The sequence below is a fragment of the Miniopterus natalensis genome, chromosome 11 (genome assembly GCF_054644295.1).
Source record: "Miniopterus natalensis isolate mMinNat1 chromosome 11, mMinNat1.hap1, whole genome shotgun sequence".
Lineage (NCBI taxonomy): Eukaryota > Metazoa > Chordata > Mammalia > Chiroptera > Miniopteridae > Miniopterus > Miniopterus natalensis.
The window spans coordinates 35,932,729-35,950,483 of NC_142091.1; the positions used below are offsets into that span (position 1 = coordinate 35,932,729).

A 17,755-nucleotide genomic window follows, 5' to 3' on the forward strand; every position below is an offset into this window, starting at 1 on the left:
GACCAAGTCAGAAAAGTTTCTGAAACATCTATTTGGGACCATGTGCATATTTTTTCTGGATCAACTCTTGCTAACAGTTAAGCCTTTCTTGGGTCCTGGCTTATGTGGGCCTCTTAGTGCAAACTCCCTACTAGGGACAGGCCCTAAGCCTCACCTCCTATCCTCATTAACTCAAGCCACTTGGTGACTGAAGTTAGCCACCCTCCCTCCCCACCCCAGCGCAAAAGAGCATCATCTCTCTTAGCACCCTGGAACTCAGTTTTCTCTTCTCTTTTTGCTCTTGCAGATTCCCCCTTACTTTCTTGCAAGTTCAGCTATGTACTTAAAAAGACATTTGTTATATTTTAAAGTGGTGTCTTGTAGTGGGACACTTTTCAGGTTATCTACCTGCCGCGCTGCAAAACTGAAGTCAGATCAGAGGTTTTGAAAGAGCCTCCACCTACCTAGACATGTTTCACCTACCTAGACATCTTTCACCCATGCTTGGGCTTGCCCTCTGTATGAAGAAACCCAGTCCTGGCTGTGTCTCTCACTATCTCTGTGACTTTGCACAAATCACCAAACATCATTTTCCTCATCTATGAAACAAATAACGATAGTATCTGCTTGATAGGCTTCTTGTGAGCATCAGAAGAGAAAATACATGGGAAAACATTGTCAAATGTGGCACCAGCTACAGATGCTAGTTATTGTCCTAGCAACTCAGCCGGCCCAGTTCAGAATCCCTTTCTTCCTCTAACTGGAGGTCTTTCCCTCATCTGGGTTCTCACTGCTCCTGCCTGACCCTCAGAGGTGTTTCATAAGCTGCTTATATTAGAGCTACTTTTATAGAAGTCTGTCACCTCCATCCCAGGCTAAAAGCTCCTCAATGGAGGTGACTCATGGCTGTGTCCTCAGTTCCCAGTCTGTACCTGGCACAGAGTAGGGTATCAGTAAAGTCATGTAAATAATTGTAAATAATACCTGCTCTGGAGTGTTCACGGTCTGGTAGGGAAGACAGACACACAGACACACTCAGTAGCAATGTGTGACAGAGCAATGCCCTGGGGCTGTGGGAGCCCAGAGAGACCCTAACCCAGCCTGGTGGGGGCCAACCTCAGGAAGGTATTAAGAATTATCAGCGAGGGCTTCCTGAGGGAGGTTAACACTTAAGCAGAGCCTTAAAAGATATGTAGGAGCTATTCAGAAAGAACAAGGATTTATAATTAAGAGAGAACGGCATATGAATAGGCTCAGAGCAATCATGAGAGGAGGACCCGTCTGGGGAATGACAGGTGGCTCAGTTGTGCCTGAAGCACAGGATGGGCTGGAGGTGGTGAAGGGAGACAGCCACAGACCAAATGATGGGGGCTGCCACCAACCTGAAGCATGGCCCTGAGCAGGGCCCAACTGACGCTCTTGTCAAAGTGGAGTGAGGGAGCAGTGGGGGACTGTCACTCACCTTGATGGCCTCCATGATGGGCTCATACAGGTCCGGGAAGCCCGGGAACCGGAACACCATGCAGTGGACCAGCTCTGCCAGCTGGTCCAGGCAGCTGCTCCCTGAGTTGGAGTCCTCCTTGAGCAGAGAGGCCACCATGGGAGGGATGTGAGGGAGGAGCTGTGGGAGCAGAGTGGAGTCAGGCTCAGCTCGTTTACCCACCTGAGACACGGTATGCTGCTCACTGCTGAACACTCACAGAGCTCCCTGAGGCAAGAGATTTGCCCACCTGACCACTGTCCCCCTTACCCTACATGGGGCTATGACCTCTGCAGGCAGGTGACTCCCCTCACAAGATCTGTGACCTTGGACACCCTGCTTCAGTCTCTTCAGCCATAACATGGGATCAATAATTCCCCCCTCACAGCTGAGGGGAAGCCTGAGCCCAAGCCCTGGCTATTAAGCCTCAACTAACCTGCCCAAAGGCCTGAGTGACTATGGCTTCTGTGCCCACCAGAGTGATGCTGGGGCCGCCACGTGGCCAGCTGCTAGACAGCCCTGACAGAGCCTGAGTGGCCGCCTCTAAGAACAAATACCATCATTCTTTCACCAAACATACATGTCAAGCACTTCATCCCCACAATAATTTTATGTGGCTGTGATTATTGTCCCCACTTTCTGGATGAAGAAGTTGTAGAGAGGTTGTATAATTTTCTGAGGATTTCATCGTGGGTTATAGGAGGAGCTGGTATCTGAATCAGATCTGAGTCCAAAGCCTATTTCTTTCCTTTGTGCTACAGAATATTAACTTTCAAACCCTTGGAAGTGTGAGGCCAGAATGTCCCAGGGATGGACAGTGTCAGGCCACAGGAACTAGGAGAAAGAGCCCAGGAAAGGGGTGGAAAGAAACCAACATCCGTCAAGTCCCTAGTACATGGCAGGCTCTTGACAAATATCACCTCATCTAACCCTCTCCCACCATCCTGGGGGTTTATCTCTGTTCAGGCTATGAGATGTAAGTGCCTGGCCCAAGGTCACCATGGCTGGCAAAGAGCAGAGCTGGGACTCAACCCCAAGCACCCTAGCCCCTGGTTCTGTGCTTCTCTCATGGCAGCATATAGGGAAGTAGGAAGCGTCTGCCCTGACCAGGGGCCATCAGAATCTACTGCCCCACCTGCAGGTCCACGGAACGCAGGCAGGGGAAGGTAGCCCCCGGGACCACAGGCTGCCCTTCCCAAGGGAGGATCTGATGCCAGCAGAAAGGACCCTGAGCTGGAGGCCAGGCCACCTGGATGCTGGCAGGCAGCAGGGTACAGAAAGGGCACTGGGTGAGGAGTCAGAACAACTTGGCTAGAATCCTCCCCATACTGCTCACTAGCTATGTGTCTGGGAAGGGATTTAACCTCCCTAAACTTCAGTTTCCTCAGCTGAAAACTGGAGAAAATGACAGAACCTCTTGGGGCTGTTCTGGGAGCTAAGTAAGTACCATGTGTACTGCTAAAGCACTGAGATCAGCACACAGCTGTTATCCAGGGAACGTTAGCTGTCATCATTCTAGGCTCGTCCCTCTACTAGGGGCCCATGGAGAGGCCATACAAATTCTCTGGCCTCAGTTTTCTATCTATAAATTGGGGTCTCAAGTATTCTCCAGTCCCAACATCCAGATCTTCAAAGGTTTGGGCTTCAAGCTCTGATCCCTTAACTCCCAACAGAGACAGCCTGTCTCGTCTACAGCCAGACCAGCCAGGACGCAGCAGGGATGGGCCCTTACCAGGTGGAAGGCTTCGTGGGAATGCTGGAACGTCAGGAGCATGTACTTGAGGACAGATAAGGCAGCTCCACGGACAATGGGGTACAGAAGCTTGGAGAAAACCTGGAAGAGAGTCCCTCATCAGGAGTTCCCAAGGCCTGGGCCACCCAAGACCAAGTGCAGCCACAGGCCTGAGGAGGATCAGAGACCCTGGAGTTGAAGCAGCAGACTCATGCCAGAGCAAGAACATGGAGGTGCTCACAGACCCCAGTGGATGGACAGACAGATGGTGAAATGGACAGCAAGGTAGTTAGATAGATATCTGGTGGATGGATGAACGGACACACCAAAAGTAACATATACATGCTTGAATGCGCAGTCAGAGGGAAGAACGGGAACCTGAGGCTCAGAGAGGGGCAGCGAATTGTCCTCAGTCACAGAGAGTTTGGGTGGGAGCCCCAGTACTCTGCCTCTCAGGCCTGCAATGGCCCTGGCAAGGCACTAGCAGGAAAGGGCACAAACAGGGGCCAGGACAGGGGCCCACCAACCTTCTCAATTTTGGCGAGTGAAACCTCAATCAAGATGCTGAACTTCTTAACTGCAGCCAGGCCCTTCAGCAGTGCAATGATCCACTTGTCAATGTTCTTCCCCAAGGGCCAGGACACCCAGTCGATCATCCTGGTGAGGGGATGACAGTGACACAGGGACCAGGGAGGCCCAAATGTCTGGGTGGTGGCAGCCCAGGAACTAGTCATAATGTCCTGAGGCCCCACAATAACTCACTCTACACAGGGCAGCCCTGGGGTGAACAAGCAAATGAGCCCAGCACAGGCAGCTGGCAGAGACTGGGACTCCCAGCCCAGTAGGAGGGGAGCCTGGCCCTCTCAGCATCCCAAACCTTACCCCCATACACAATGCCTCTGCCTGGACCCTGGGGCCCAATGGCAGGAGGAGCACTGGCACCCGGGACCAGAAGCTCTGGCTCCAGCAAACCATGGCTTGTGAACTGGAGCAAGTCACTCTCTCAGCCTCAGTTTCTTCCTCTGTAAAATGGGGACAATGCCTACCAACAACAGGGTTGTATGAATTAAAAGATAATAGTGAACACTTATGTAATATTCACTCTGCACCAGGCACTGCTCTACCTGCCCTACATGTATCAACCCACCTGACTCCCACAACATAATGTCTGTGGGCACTGAGCATAAGCTGCCACCTAGTAGGTGCCCAAGAAAATGTCATTATTACTGTTTTCATACTCAGTAAACTGTACTATAGAGAGGTAAAACAATGTGAAAACAAAGTAACAGTAACTATGATGATAACTGCTTCTAGGCACTTAACACATATTATCTGATTTTATCTAATTTAATTCTCAAAACAACCCTATAAGATGGGTTCAATTATACTGTATTTTATAGATGAGGAAGCTGGAACATGGAGAAAGTTGAGTAACTTGCCCATAGTCACATAGGCCAGATGTGGTAGAGCCAGGATTTGAACTCGGGCAGCATACCTCTAGCACCCACACTCTTACCCACTAAAGGCTAGGACTCCAGGAGGCCCAATGGAGACAGTGGATCTGTATACGAGTATGGAAAGAATGGCAGGGGATGGCATGCCAGGTGAATGGGGTCTGCAGAGCCAAAGGCCTGCAGGCAGGAGGGTAGGCGGCATTTTCTGCAATCACTGGACAAGCAGGTATAGCTAGATCACAGGCATGATGTTTAAATGAGGTGAGGGATGTGCAGGAGCTCGGTGAGCTGAGAAGCACCCAAACTCCACCTATCATACCTGCCAAACTCATAAAACACTTTGTAAAAAATTTAACCTTCTAATACGACCCCATGGAAGCCTGACTTCTTATACCACCACCCACACCTGCTATTACAGAAGGGGAAACTGAGGCTCAGAGAATTCACTGACCTGCCCAGGGCCTCACAACTAGTCCCCAGCCTGGGAACATCGCCAGGGCAGAGCTCTTTGTGTCTCCTACATCCAGCCTTGGGCAGGCACAAAGCAGGGCTCAAGAACAGATGGATGAATGAACAAGCATGAGAACCTGGGCCCTTAAACACTAAATCTAGCCCAGCAACTCCACCCAGAGGAAGGGGCTTCTGGGAAGGAGAGAGACCTGACCAATACTGGGCCCTCAGCCCACCTGCTGATGGCAGTCAGCATCTGAGAGTCCGTCACACTGTCGTCATTGCTGAGGTTCCGGACGACACCATCCATTAGCTCCAATGGGAGGTGCTGGACCACGCTGGCCAGGGCACTAGACGGTGGCTCCTCCTCTGGAACAGGAGGCTGGGCTGAGCTTAGCAGGGCTGAGCTTAGCGAGGTGCCCCTCCCCTCCCCTATCACCCGATGCTCTCATGCTGCCAAAGGAACTAGGCTGGGCCTCCGCAAAAAGCACATCCAGGCCACCTCCTCAGCATCACAGCCTCTGATTCAATCTTAACTCATTCACTCATCAAACCTTCACTGGCACTGCTTTGAACCCAGCCCTGCGCTAGGCACACACACACAAAAAGCACTGACCCCATCTGCGGGTGTACAGGCAAGGCCTCTAAGAAGGGGTAACATTGGAGTTGGCAAGAGCAGGTAGGAGGCCTATATGGACTTGGGGAGAGGGAGGACACTCCATCTGGAACCACACAGACAAAGGCCTAGAGGTGAGAAAGAACATTTAGTCATCAAAATTTGTTGTCCAATTGTATGAGGACCCAGGTCCTTACACACCCAGCCTTGGTTCTTCCTGCTGCCAGATCCATTACCTTCCTTTCTCCTAAACAGCCCTATAAGCAGGGAAGGCATAGATCTTATTTCAGTCATTTACACTATAATTCAAGTACCAGTTCTCAATGGAGGGCCAACATTTTACATTTCAGAGTTTGACACCTACAGGCTCCATTGCATCTCCAGACCTTCCCTGTGCCTGGCCAGAGCATCTGGCCCCTGCTGTCTGGTGCTGCCCACCTCTCCAAGATCTGGCTCAAAAGGCACCACTTCTAGAAACCCACCTGACCCAAAGGACATGATGTCCTCCTTCCTGTTGTCTTGCTCAGCCCCCAGGTCCTCCTTCTGGCCAGAATGATCTTTTCCCACACCTGGCAGACTGCTCCTCCGCGAGCGCCAGCACCCATCGCAGGACAGGACCCACAGCAGGTGCTTCGCATAGGCATGCTAATTAAATGTGCATTCGCCCGTGGCACACACATACCACACCGCACATGGGCACCCCAAGCAGAAGAATGTGCACCTGCCCTGGTGCACACCCAGGACCTTGGCACACGTGAGCTCCCCCGAGCCCCAACCCCAGCCAAAGCGCACACCCACCTGTGCCGGAGATGACGGCGAACAACTCCTTGAGGCAGGGCAGGATGGCGGCCGGCTGCGCGCGCCACAGCTGCGCCAGGAGCCCGCTCACCTGCTGGGCCTGCTCCAGGAACTCCACCGCGCCCTCCTCGCCCTCGGCCGGGCAGCGGAAGCGGCCGAGGCAGCGCACCAGCTGCTGGCAGAAGAGCAGGCGGTGCGGGCCGTCGGGCACACAGCGCGGGTGTCGCGCCAGCAGCCGGGCCACCTGCGCGCAGGCGGGGGGCCCGGGGCGCTCACACACAGTGCGCAGCACCTCGCGCCTCAGCAGAGAGAACACCTCTTCGGCCGCGGGCCCCTCGGGCAACAGCTGAAGGCCCAGCTGCACGCAGGCGAGCGCTCGGGGGCCCGGCGGGCCCGCGCCACCCTGCAGCAGGCGCAGCACGCGGCGGGCGCTGAAGAACTCGGCGAAGACATCGGGGTGGTGGCGGCCCGCTACGTGCAGCAGCTGGCAGCCCACGCGGCGCGGCAGCTCGTCGGCGCCACTCACGTAGAGGCGCGTGCCCAGTGCCAGCAGCGCCAGGCACTGCTCCCGCTCCAGGGGCTGCCGCGCCGCTTCCAACACGCGCCGCACCAGCCCTTGTTTCACGCTTGCCGGGTACGACGACATCACCACCGCCTCAAGGATCTTGTCCATGGCTGCCGGCCGCGCTGCAGGGGACACGGAGCGGGTCACACTCTGCCAGACAGGTCTAATTCCCCATGTGGTTCCCGGCGTGCGGAGACTTGGGGCGCGCAACTCAACCTCCCTGGGCCTGTTTCCTCATCTGTGAGGTGGGGCAAGGATACCTTCCTCGCTAGAAGGTGTCTTGATGAAGAAAAGCACAAGGCCTGGCATATAATAAGCCCCAGTGAGTTGTAGTTATTGCTGATGAGCGTCTTTAATCTCACAAACACCTGAGCCCTCGCCTTGCTCCCACCCCTTTACGCACCCACTCTCCCCAGGCCTCCCTAGTAGCCTCACCTACTATTGGGACAAGTAGAAGCTGCTGTCCAGATTCTTGGCCAGTCATATCCTGTGGGAGAGATGAGACCGGCCCCCGCGCACACACACACAACACCTCCAGAAAGGGAGGGCCAGCAGGACTTCCCGAGATCACCTGCATATTGTACTCTATCCCCAGTCAACTTCTTACTCTTTCTTAAATGATCTACACCTTCCTTGAGGAAGCTTTGTCTGGCTTTCCTGCCAGGTGCAAACACCACTGTTAATTTCAGAGCAACGGGTCCTCCTTTACGGCACTTATGTTGATTACTTGACTGGAGTCAGCCTCCTTCACTGTATTGTGTGCTATAGTGGAGGAGGCTGCTTTGCTTTATTGCACTTCACAGATGTTGTGTTTTTGACAAATTGAAGGCAAGACTCTCCACCAGCAAAAAGATTACGACTTGCTTTATTGCAGTGGTCTGAAAACAAACCCATAATATCTCTGAGGTGTGCCTATAGATTCCTGAGGGCAGGAACCATGTCAGGTTTTGTTCACTGTGGTATCCCCAGCACCTAGGCCAGTGCCTGGCACACAGTAGGCATTTGTTGAGTGAGCAAATGGGGAATACAGCATGAGAAACTGCTCCCTTATTCCTGAGCCATAATAGCCTTCCCTCTGCCCTTCCCCTCCATGTGAGCTGTTTCCTAGAAGCCTTCATCCCACTGATTCACTTCGGCTCCCAATTCTCTCGCTGGTTCACCTGGATACCGTTTGCTCTTGTAATATCCAACTTTCAGCTCTGAGAAGGCAAAGCCATTTTTTTGTTTTGTATAATTCCACTGTAGGCAGGACCAGATATAAGGCTTAGCACATAGTAGGTGTTTCACTAAACTTAGGGACTCAGTAAACACTATTCTTGAGACCTGGAGTTGGTGTGAAGACAAGACAGAACTTTAGAAGAGGGGCCAGAAACTTTTCTTGTGGGACCCTGACTATGTGCCAGGCCTTGTGGAGACACACTCTCTTCCCTGTCCTAGGTCTTGGCCAAGACCAAATCTCTATTACTACATGCATTACAATGCAATGGGCCCATTTATTTAGATCTTTGTCTCACTCAACAGACTGCAAGCTCCACAGGGAAGTGACTGGGGCTTTTTTCTCAGTGGCTGGCATCTCCCATGCCAGTCACTGCAGTCTGAGTGCCTCTGAAGAGATTACTGCGGGTGCAGCCAGGGTACAGGTCAGTGGTTCCCCAACACTGGCCTGGCTGCCTCAGAGTCATCTGGGATGCATTCTGCTTACCATTCAGGTTATTTATGCTCTCTGAGCCTGTTAACACCCTGCAGAGTTGTTGTGAAGACAAATATCAAGTCCATACCATGCTGCTGCGCACAAGAAAGTGCTCAGAAAATGTCAGTCCTCTTGACTTCAGAAGCAGTCATTGCCCTTAGGAGCCTCCAGTCTGATGTTAGGGGCAGAGGTGTTAGCAAAGAGTGCCAAGGCAAGTCAAAATCAAAAGGCCTTTGAAGGCATCTTTAAAAACTAGTCTCCCTTCAGCCCTGGTCCTCTCTTTCCTAAGCAGTGACTGTGACCAACCTCCTTTAAAGGCCATCTGCACAAACCCCTACCCCTGCCCTCCAGGCTAGTGAATTTAGTATGTAATATGCTTTCAATCCAGGATGCCAGTAATTCAGGTAGAGGCATACCCATTTTATTGCACTTTGCTTTACTGCACTTCACAGATGTTGCGTATTTTACAAACTGAAGGCAAGACCCTCCACCAACAAAAATATTACAATTTGCTTTATTGCAGTGGTCTGGAGCAGAACCCGCAATATCTCTGAGGTATGTCTGTACTCAGGCAGCCAAGGAGAAACTCTAATTGATCAGATATTGACATCACATGTGGAGGAAGAGGACCGGGGCAGGCAGAAATGGGGCTCTGGGGCTAGGGAAGGGTCTGGAAGTAGAAAGTCAGACTAGGAATGATGAGTTCTGCATTTTAGTGTGACCTTGAGCAAATCTTATTCTAGTCCTACAGCTCACTGTGTGACCTTGAGCAAATCCAATTGTGAGCCTCTCTTCTCTTTTGAAAATGGTGATAAATAATATTAGGTTGAACCCCATGAAAGTGAAGAATCAGATGTTGGCAATTTCATATAGTTCTACCTGATACCTACCACATAAGGTGGTTTGTACCTGGCAGCTGGGAGTTAAGTCAGTGGAGCCATTCCATGAGGGATCTGATCTCCAAGGCCAGCCCTGCAGCCTCTGTATCATCCACGGCCTGGTCACTCTAGGCAAGCCCTGCCTACCTGCCCCCACTCCCACACAGGCAGTCTGAGGTCAGCTGTCACTATGGTCACCAACAAACTCGCTCATTAATGTCTTTGATGCATTCATGCAAACGGGTTTTAGAGGCTTGAACTTCACCTGACCCTATCACAGGCCACAGAAAGGAGTCAGGACAAGGCCTGCTATCCCTATGGCATGAATGGGGAAGCCAAGGATCACCAAGGGAGAGGAACACAGCCTCAGCAGGGTGAGATTAGAACCTGCACTCAGCTTCCCTCGGGAAGGAAGAAGCAGACAGCCAGCGTTCCTCAGGGGAGGTTCAGTTACTCCTCTAGGCACTGGACCAAGAGATGGCCTGTGGACTCTGGCTCTGACCCAAGAGACAGCTTCCCCACGCCAAACAGAGCAGCAAATGGCAGCCATGACCTCCCTCAAAAGAGCTTGCATTAAGATCATGAGACCCAAGTTCTCTGCTTCAGAATCACCAGGTGACCTTGGTTGAGTCCCTGCCAGGCCCCTCAGCCTTCTCACCTGGAAAATGGGGACCATTCCACCTACCACTGCTGGGGCTGGGACAAGGTATAAAAAAGATGAAGGCTGGGGCAGTCACGAGTCTACTCCTAGGCCATCTGACACTGAGGGGTGAGACACTGTCAGGGAAAGAGACAAGGAGACACACTCCTGATCTCACTGACTCTACAGGAATTTCATCCATTAGTCCTGTCAATTTTTGTTTCCAGTCTCTCCCCAAGCCCCAGCTCAACCCAAGATTAGCTCCTCTCTTTACTTCTTGCCTAGACTAGTGCAGTATCCTCCCAACCAGTCTCCTCATTCCCTTCCTCAATCTGTCCTCCAATAAAAGGATGTGTCCTGCAGGAGAAGAATCCAGGCTTCGAATCTAGCCCAACCACTACCCTCCATGGTAGCCACTGTGGTTGGTGCTCTTTCACCTCTCTCAGCCCCTGAATCCCAAAATGGGAGATGACCACCTGCCTACCCCTTAGCCTTTCCCAGCCAATGCTGCTGTTCCTCTCCAAGCCCTTGGTTTATACCTCTCACTGTTGGCATGACAGCCTGAGAGTCCCAGCAATATTCAACCCTCCCCAGGGCACACAGTAAGCACACAGGAAAATCTCGATCCCTTATCTGTCCCTCTGCATTTCCGATGTGTATTGACTGGTCTCTGTTCCTGCATGGTGGAGCACCAAAGCACCATGTATGTGTGTGTATGTGTGTATGTGCAATATTCTGCCCCGCCCCAGTACCCTGGGCCCCATCTCAGGCTTCCTCATCCCTCCCTGGTCTCTTCAATCCACCCTGCAGACATCATCAGATTAATGTCATTAGATGCTAAGCTCCATCCCGTCATGCCCCTGCTGAGAACTCTCAAGGCTCCCAGTGCCTTCAACATAAGGTCCAAACTCCTAAGCCTGACATTGAAGCCCTTTCTGTGACACTTAGGTTATGTGGGGCAGGGGTGGCGATAAACTTGACAAAGGCTGTTCAGTGGTGAATCTACAGGAATTTGGGCAGTTGGCTTTTCCTACTGGCCACTTTTTGGTGACACCCTCTCTGCTGAAAAAGATCTTCCCCTCTTCTCTCCTGACAAATTCCAACTCATCCTTCAATGCCCAGGTTAATGCCTCCTCTGGAAAGCCTTTTCTAGTCCTCCTGCAGTCCAAGTCTTTGAGCTCTTGTTTCCCAAGGCCCTCTTCACTTCTCTCATCCCTCAGCAGTGTCACTGGATTCTATGTCTCTCTCCCCCACCAGGCTGAACTCTCCTTTGGTGGGAAGTAGGTCCAATTCCCCTTGTCTGTACCCAGTACCCAGCACAGAACCAGGCACAGAGGTGAAAGAGTGTCAAGCGACCAACGAGAGACATGTGATAGCAAGATGAGATAAAACTAAAGATATGACCAGAAAAGCATCTAGGGATTGGCCTAACCCTTGGTCCAGTCACTGCCCCCACATCTGTCCAGGTCTGGTCTCATATATCCATAATGCTGAGAATCTTAAATACCAGTCAAGTATGCCCCTACAGAGCTCACTGGACAGGACTGAGTGAGGCTCTAACCATTCTAGAAATGACTCAAACAACCAAAGCTGAAGAAAAAAAGGGGGGGGGGGGAGACACCAAACTATTCCTGGTTAACCCTAAGGTCAAAAGCTCACAGAATCTCATGGGAATCTCCCTACCCCAGAGCACAGCAGCCCCTCCAAACCCCAGCTCAGCACCTAGGAGATGAGCAGCCCATTTCTCCTCTCTCTCCCTCTCTCTCTCCCTCTCTCTCTCTCTCTCTCTGACCCTCATACCCAGTTTCCCTCCTTTGACTCCCTGGGGAGCACCAGGATGTCCCAACCCTGAAACCAAAAATCCCTCCAACCCTGACCACCCCCTCCATCTCAGCGCAGCAGCATCTCTCTCTTGTGTTTTTTAACTTCTACCCAAGGCAGCCCTGGGAAGGGGACCCTCATCTGAGCCACCAAACTATCTCCTGGGGGAAACAGGGAAAAGAGGTTTTGCTGGCAAAAAAAGCAAGTGCTCTTTCACTGAAGGGGGTGGGGGCAGAGAAGGGAAGAGGGTGGGCGAATATATTCCCATTTTAGGAACCCACCACACTCACCCATCCCCACTGGGAGCCACCCCTCACATAACTCGGATGGCCGCGACCCCACCCCAGGTTTTCTGGAAGGGTGCGAACCAGGCTGACACATCAGGGTTTCCTGTTCTCTGGGCTCTAATAGAGGGGGTGCAGCGGGCGGGATGCTGAGAATAACAGAAGCCCATTCCAAGCGCAGATGGACTTTTGACACACACACACACACACACACCCGGTTGTGCCCCCGCTCGGCCCAACCCCTCCCTGCAATTACACCAGTGCACCTGCTCCCAGCCCAGGCTGGGGCTGCGGCCCCTCGAAAGGCCGGCGAGCTTCATGGTACTGGGGGCGGCATCACCTCCATACACAATTGAAGAAAGAGGCTGAGGCCCAGAGAGGGGCAGGTATTTGTCCAAGGTCACACAGCGAGGCCCAGGATGCACCCGGACCTCCCGCCTTCCCATGTCGGCCCCTCGGAGCCCTAAGCTTGTGCCCGGGCTCTCAAACCACCAAGATGCCGATACTCCCCCCGCCCCTCCCCCCCAACCCGCACAAACGGCCCCAGCCCCCTTACCTCTGGGACCCCAGTGGACCCTGCCTCAGACCCGCTTCTGGGCTGGGCGCGCAGGCGGGGCAGGACGAGGCTGGACCGGGCTAGGTCAGGGCGGGTCCTCTGCTTCCCCCCCCCCCCCCGGAGTGACGACGCCCTCCGCCAGGTCCCAGAAGGCTGGGATGCTGCTTCCACCTCCCCACCCCCCTCTGCACGAGCCTGTACGCAGGGAGCCCGACTCAGGCACAGCCGCGGGGCTGCGGGGCTGCGGGGCTGTAGGGCTGCTGGACCATGCGGGGGGAGGTGCGAGGTACGAGTAACAGGGCGGAGCCCCAGCGGGGACCACCCCGCGAACCACTACTCAGGCCGCGTCCCCTTTAAGGCCAGCAGGCCAGCGCGCAGGCGGGGGCGGGGCGGGGTGGGGAGCTGGCGAGCTCGCCGCAATGCCTCCTGGGAGATGAAGTTTGCGCTCCGCGCACCCAACCTCCAAGAGCCCAGAGAGAACTACAAGTCCGGGAGCGCCGCGCGCGGTCCCGGCTGCCACGCCCCTGGGCTGGGCTCCAGGCCTCCGCCCCTCTAGCAAAGCTGCGCTGGCCGCCCGCGGAGGGGAGGTTGCAGAGCGAGGGCAGGAGGTGGGTGCGGCGCGGCTGGGGGCGCGGGGCTCCTGGATGGCCGGTGAAGGGACGCGGGTCCACCCGAGCACCTGTCCTACCATCAGAAGTCATCTAGCCTACCATAGCCTCGCCATTCTCATCTGTGCGATGGGCATGGTAACTCCTGTGGCTGCAGGGGTGGGGAGGCTAATCGAGGAGAGGGGGCGGAGCTGGTGGAAGGAACCTGGGTGGATGGTGACTAGGAAAAACCGGCATAATGAGGGTCGAGTCTGTTGGGAGGAGTCTTTGGTGGGTGGAGCAAGGAGGGGCGGAGCCTCTAGGTGAGGAGGGCAACACGCGTGCGGTTGGACTGGGGGAATCCAGGTCTGGAGAGTGCGTGCTGAGAATGCCGATGAAGCAAACCTGGGTTGGATTGGGTGGAATGGGTCGGAAAGCACTGGGGAAGACGGGGCGGAGACAAAGATGAGAAGGACGCCTCCCAACCCTGGAAAGCCCTGTATCAGCTATAGTTCGGGCAAGGGGGTGCCTGAGTGAGCAAATACCTGTGGATGCAGAACACCTTCCTTTCCTTGTGACTAGAAATAAAGAGCCCAACCCTTGAACTCGGTGTGTTACAAACATGATCGCATTCAACTTTCACACCCTGTAAAGGTGTCACCATACCTGTTTACAGGTCAGGAACATGAGGCTCAGAGAAATGAAGTGACTTGCCCAAAACCACCCAGGACTCCTTACCCAAAGACCCTGCTTTATTTTATTTTTTTCCTGGATTCTAGGGAGGCAGAGGTTTAGTCTGGAATGGATGGTAGGGAAGGAAAAAAAGTTTTGATGCCCTGCCTTTTGCAGATTGTGTGACAGGACCAACTTCCTCAACCTTTCTGAATGCCAACCTGTAAGGAAACCCTCCTGTGGTTATTGTGAGAATGAAATGAGGAGATGGATTTAAAAGCCCTTTGTTTATAAATTATAATTGTTAGGAGCAGGAAAACCTAACATAAGGAAAAGAGTGGTTGAAATGGGGTGCTTGTGTCTGACGAAAATCACAAGATGAAGCCTGAGAGTGTGCTGAGAAGATGAAGTAAAGTTCTGGAACAGAATGGGGGATGGTGGTGGTTGTTGGTAGCCTGAAACAGGTGAGAAAATACTTTGCTGTGCAAATGAGTAAAAGTTGCCAGATCAGGTGGCTTTCCTCCTATAGCCTACCTTTCCCTATCCCATAGGCTACTGGGCAGCTCACTCTGGGGTCCATGTGTGTCACCTGAGTCTAAGTAATAACTTTTCCCCCTAACGTGTGGGTTGTGGGGATAAATGGAGCAGCCTGTGGGCTTCTTAGGGATGTGAACTGGACAAAAGAGAGCTAAAACTACAGCTGTTGGGTGTAGGGAGGCCAGGTAGAGAAGATGAAGGGCTCTGAGCCAGTCTTTATGCTGGTGGTCTGAGTAAGATGGGGAAATCTTATCTGGTGTCCTGGGAGACATCACTCTGATCATTTTCATCTTCGAAATTTACCCAACCATGTTCTCTCCATCTCCTACATAGTGGGAGTTCTTGCGTTTACTTCTAGGTGGTCACCTGGGCCTTGTCCTGGACCTTAGATTCCAAGTTGAAAATTCAAGACTGTTTCCAAAATAAAAAGTTTTTAAAATTACAGAGTGGGTGATAAAGCTCCCTATTGGTAGATGACAGTCAGTCTGGGGTGAGGAAAATGGATCTGACTAAACTGGAAGAAATTTCTTCCCCTTCCTCTGCTTGCCTGCTTCTGAGGGTACAGAGAGGGGAGATCCCAGTCCCAGCAGGGTGGCCAGGCACCCATCTACCTAAGTAAAGTGGGCCTTGGTAAGGGGTGAAAATAAAACTTTCTGGAGATGCAGAGGAGGAAGGAATGACTTACAGCTGAGGAGCCTGACAGATTAATGGGATTTACCTTCACAGCAGGCAGAGGGGATGGTAGGTGCTAAATTGCAGAAGTAGGAGAGGGCCTGGCATGAAAAGTAGGAATAATAATAGTACAGGCATACCTCAGAGATGTTGCAGGTTCAGTTCCACGTCACTGCCATAAAACGAGTATTGCAATAAAGTGAGTCATGATCTTTTTGCAGGTAGAGGGTCTTGCCTTCCATTTGTGAAACACAAACACCTGTGAAGCACAATAAAATGAGGTGCACCTGTATTTCTTCTAAGATCAACATGCATAAAGTGCTTAGCACAGTAGTAACTGCTCAATAAATGTCAGCCGTCATTATTACTGCTTCTATTCTTACGATGATGGTAACATCATCTATCCAGGAATTAGCCTAGGCCCACACAGCTATGTAAGTGGCAGGGCCTAATTCCAACACAGGCCCAGGTGATATCAAAGCCCATGCACTTTCCTTCCCCCAACAAAGCTCCTCCAGTTCTTTCTGCCCATCCACAACATTTGTGAGGCCCAAAAGTGGCCCCCGTTTGTGAACCATAACAAGTTTCTTCTGTAGTAGAGAGGCTCTGGGTTCAGGAGGCAGGAAACAAGGACTGAACAGCCTAGATTCCAGCAGAGAGACAGGCAGGCTTAGTGTTGTGGTTTCTGTAGGCATTCGGTCTATGTAGGGTGACCTGTCCCTACTGTGTGCTATTTTATCTTAGCTCTGGTTGGCTTCCTCATCCTCCAAAGCACAACACATGGAGATTTTCAGTATAGTACTTCTTAGTAACAGTAACAACAAATCTATTCATTGGGGTCCTGCACTCTGACTGGAACTTTACATCTATATTCCTGTGGGGAAGTGTTCTTTTCTTCCCCCTTCTTTCAAAATAAAGATTTTTTAGAGTGCTCAATCCTACAATAAATTTTAAAAATAGCTTTTCACATAGATGCACCAACTCACTTGGCTAATTTTGCTTTTACACACACACTTTTTTTGCTAAACTATTTAAAAGTTATAGACATCTTCACGCTTGACCCCTAAATTCTTCAGCATGTATCTCCTATTTATAATATTCTCCTACAACAGCATAATACCATTATCATACCTAAGAAAATTAGCAAGAAGTCAATATTATCTAATAAACAGTTGATATTCAGATTTCTCCAACTGCCAAAAAGTCTTACATAGCTTTTTAAAAATCAGATGCAGTCAAGATTCATGCATTGCATTTAGTTATATCTTCTAACAACTCATTTGATCTAGATAGAGCCCTTCTACCTAGTTAAATTTGTTTATTTTACCAGTGATTAGATTTTTTTTCTGGTAATGTTGTATACAATACTTCTTACTTCGTCACATCAGGAGGCATATGATATCAAGGTCCCTACGACCCATGAATGCTAAATTTGATTATCAGTTAAGGTCGTGACAGCCTGATCTCTCCATATAAGAGTAAATTTTCCCCCTTTTAATTAATAAGTAGTCTGTGGAGTGATTCTTTGAGACTTGGAATTGTGTGTCCATGATAACCTTTCACTCCACATCCATTACCTGAATTGTAACACTGAGGGTTGAAAATAGTAATTTTCTAATTATGCTATTCTTTGCTGTAGAATAGCTTTTCCTGTGTGTGTGTGTGTCTTTCTCACTCCCTCTAGGGTCCCTCTTTCTTTTTGGAGTAACAGGGACCTATGATTTTTTTAAAGGATTCAGTGTGTTATAACCCATTGTCACCATTAATCATTTTGGCACTAAAAGTGTCCCAAATTTGGCCAATGAGAATCCTGTCATGCCAGCTTCTGTGTTCGTTTTTTTCTTGAGATATAATTGACATATAACCTTGTATTTTAGGTTTACAACATAGTGATTTGATATATGAATATTTTGAGAAATTATTACCATAATACATTTAGTTAACACCCATCAACACATATAGTTACCAAAATTATTTTCTTCTGATAAGAACTTTTAAGATCTCCTATATTCTTTTCTTGAAATCATTTTTTTATCTTTCAATTACAGTTGACATACTTTATTATATTAGTTTCAGATGTATACTCAGTGATTAGACATTACATAACTTACTAAATGATCATCCTGATAAACTTTACACTCATCTGATACCATACATAGTTGTTAGAATATTATTATTATTTTAAATATGCCTTTTATTGATATCAGAGAGAGGAAGGGAGAGGAAGAGAAAGAGATAGAAACATCGATGATGAGAGAGTCACTGATCGGCTGCCTCCTGCACACCTCCTACTGGGGATCAAGCCTGCAACTGGGGCATGTGCCCTGACTAGGAATTGAACTGA

General features: G+C 50.9%; 1 protein-coding gene across 1 annotated transcript in view; it reads right to left on the reverse strand.

Moving 5' to 3' along the window:
• USP35 (ubiquitin specific peptidase 35) overlaps positions 1–8,145 on the reverse strand; it is a 30,165-nt gene extending 22,020 nt beyond the window's left edge. Inside the window, exons 1-6 of the mRNA XM_087821632.1 lie at positions 7,510–8,145; positions 6,510–7,196; positions 5,332–5,464; positions 3,719–3,848; positions 3,192–3,293; positions 1,442–1,600 (exon numbers count right to left, since the gene is read on the reverse strand). Of these exons, the coding sequence (XP_087677758.1) occupies positions 1,442–1,600; positions 3,192–3,293; positions 3,719–3,848; positions 5,332–5,464; positions 6,510–7,196; positions 7,510–7,651 (1,353 nt within the window). The 5' untranslated portion in view covers positions 7,652–8,145. The remainder of the gene's footprint in view (positions 1–1,441; positions 1,601–3,191; positions 3,294–3,718; positions 3,849–5,331; positions 5,465–6,509; positions 7,197–7,509) is intronic.
• Between the last annotated feature and the right edge of the window lie 9,610 nt (positions 8,146–17,755).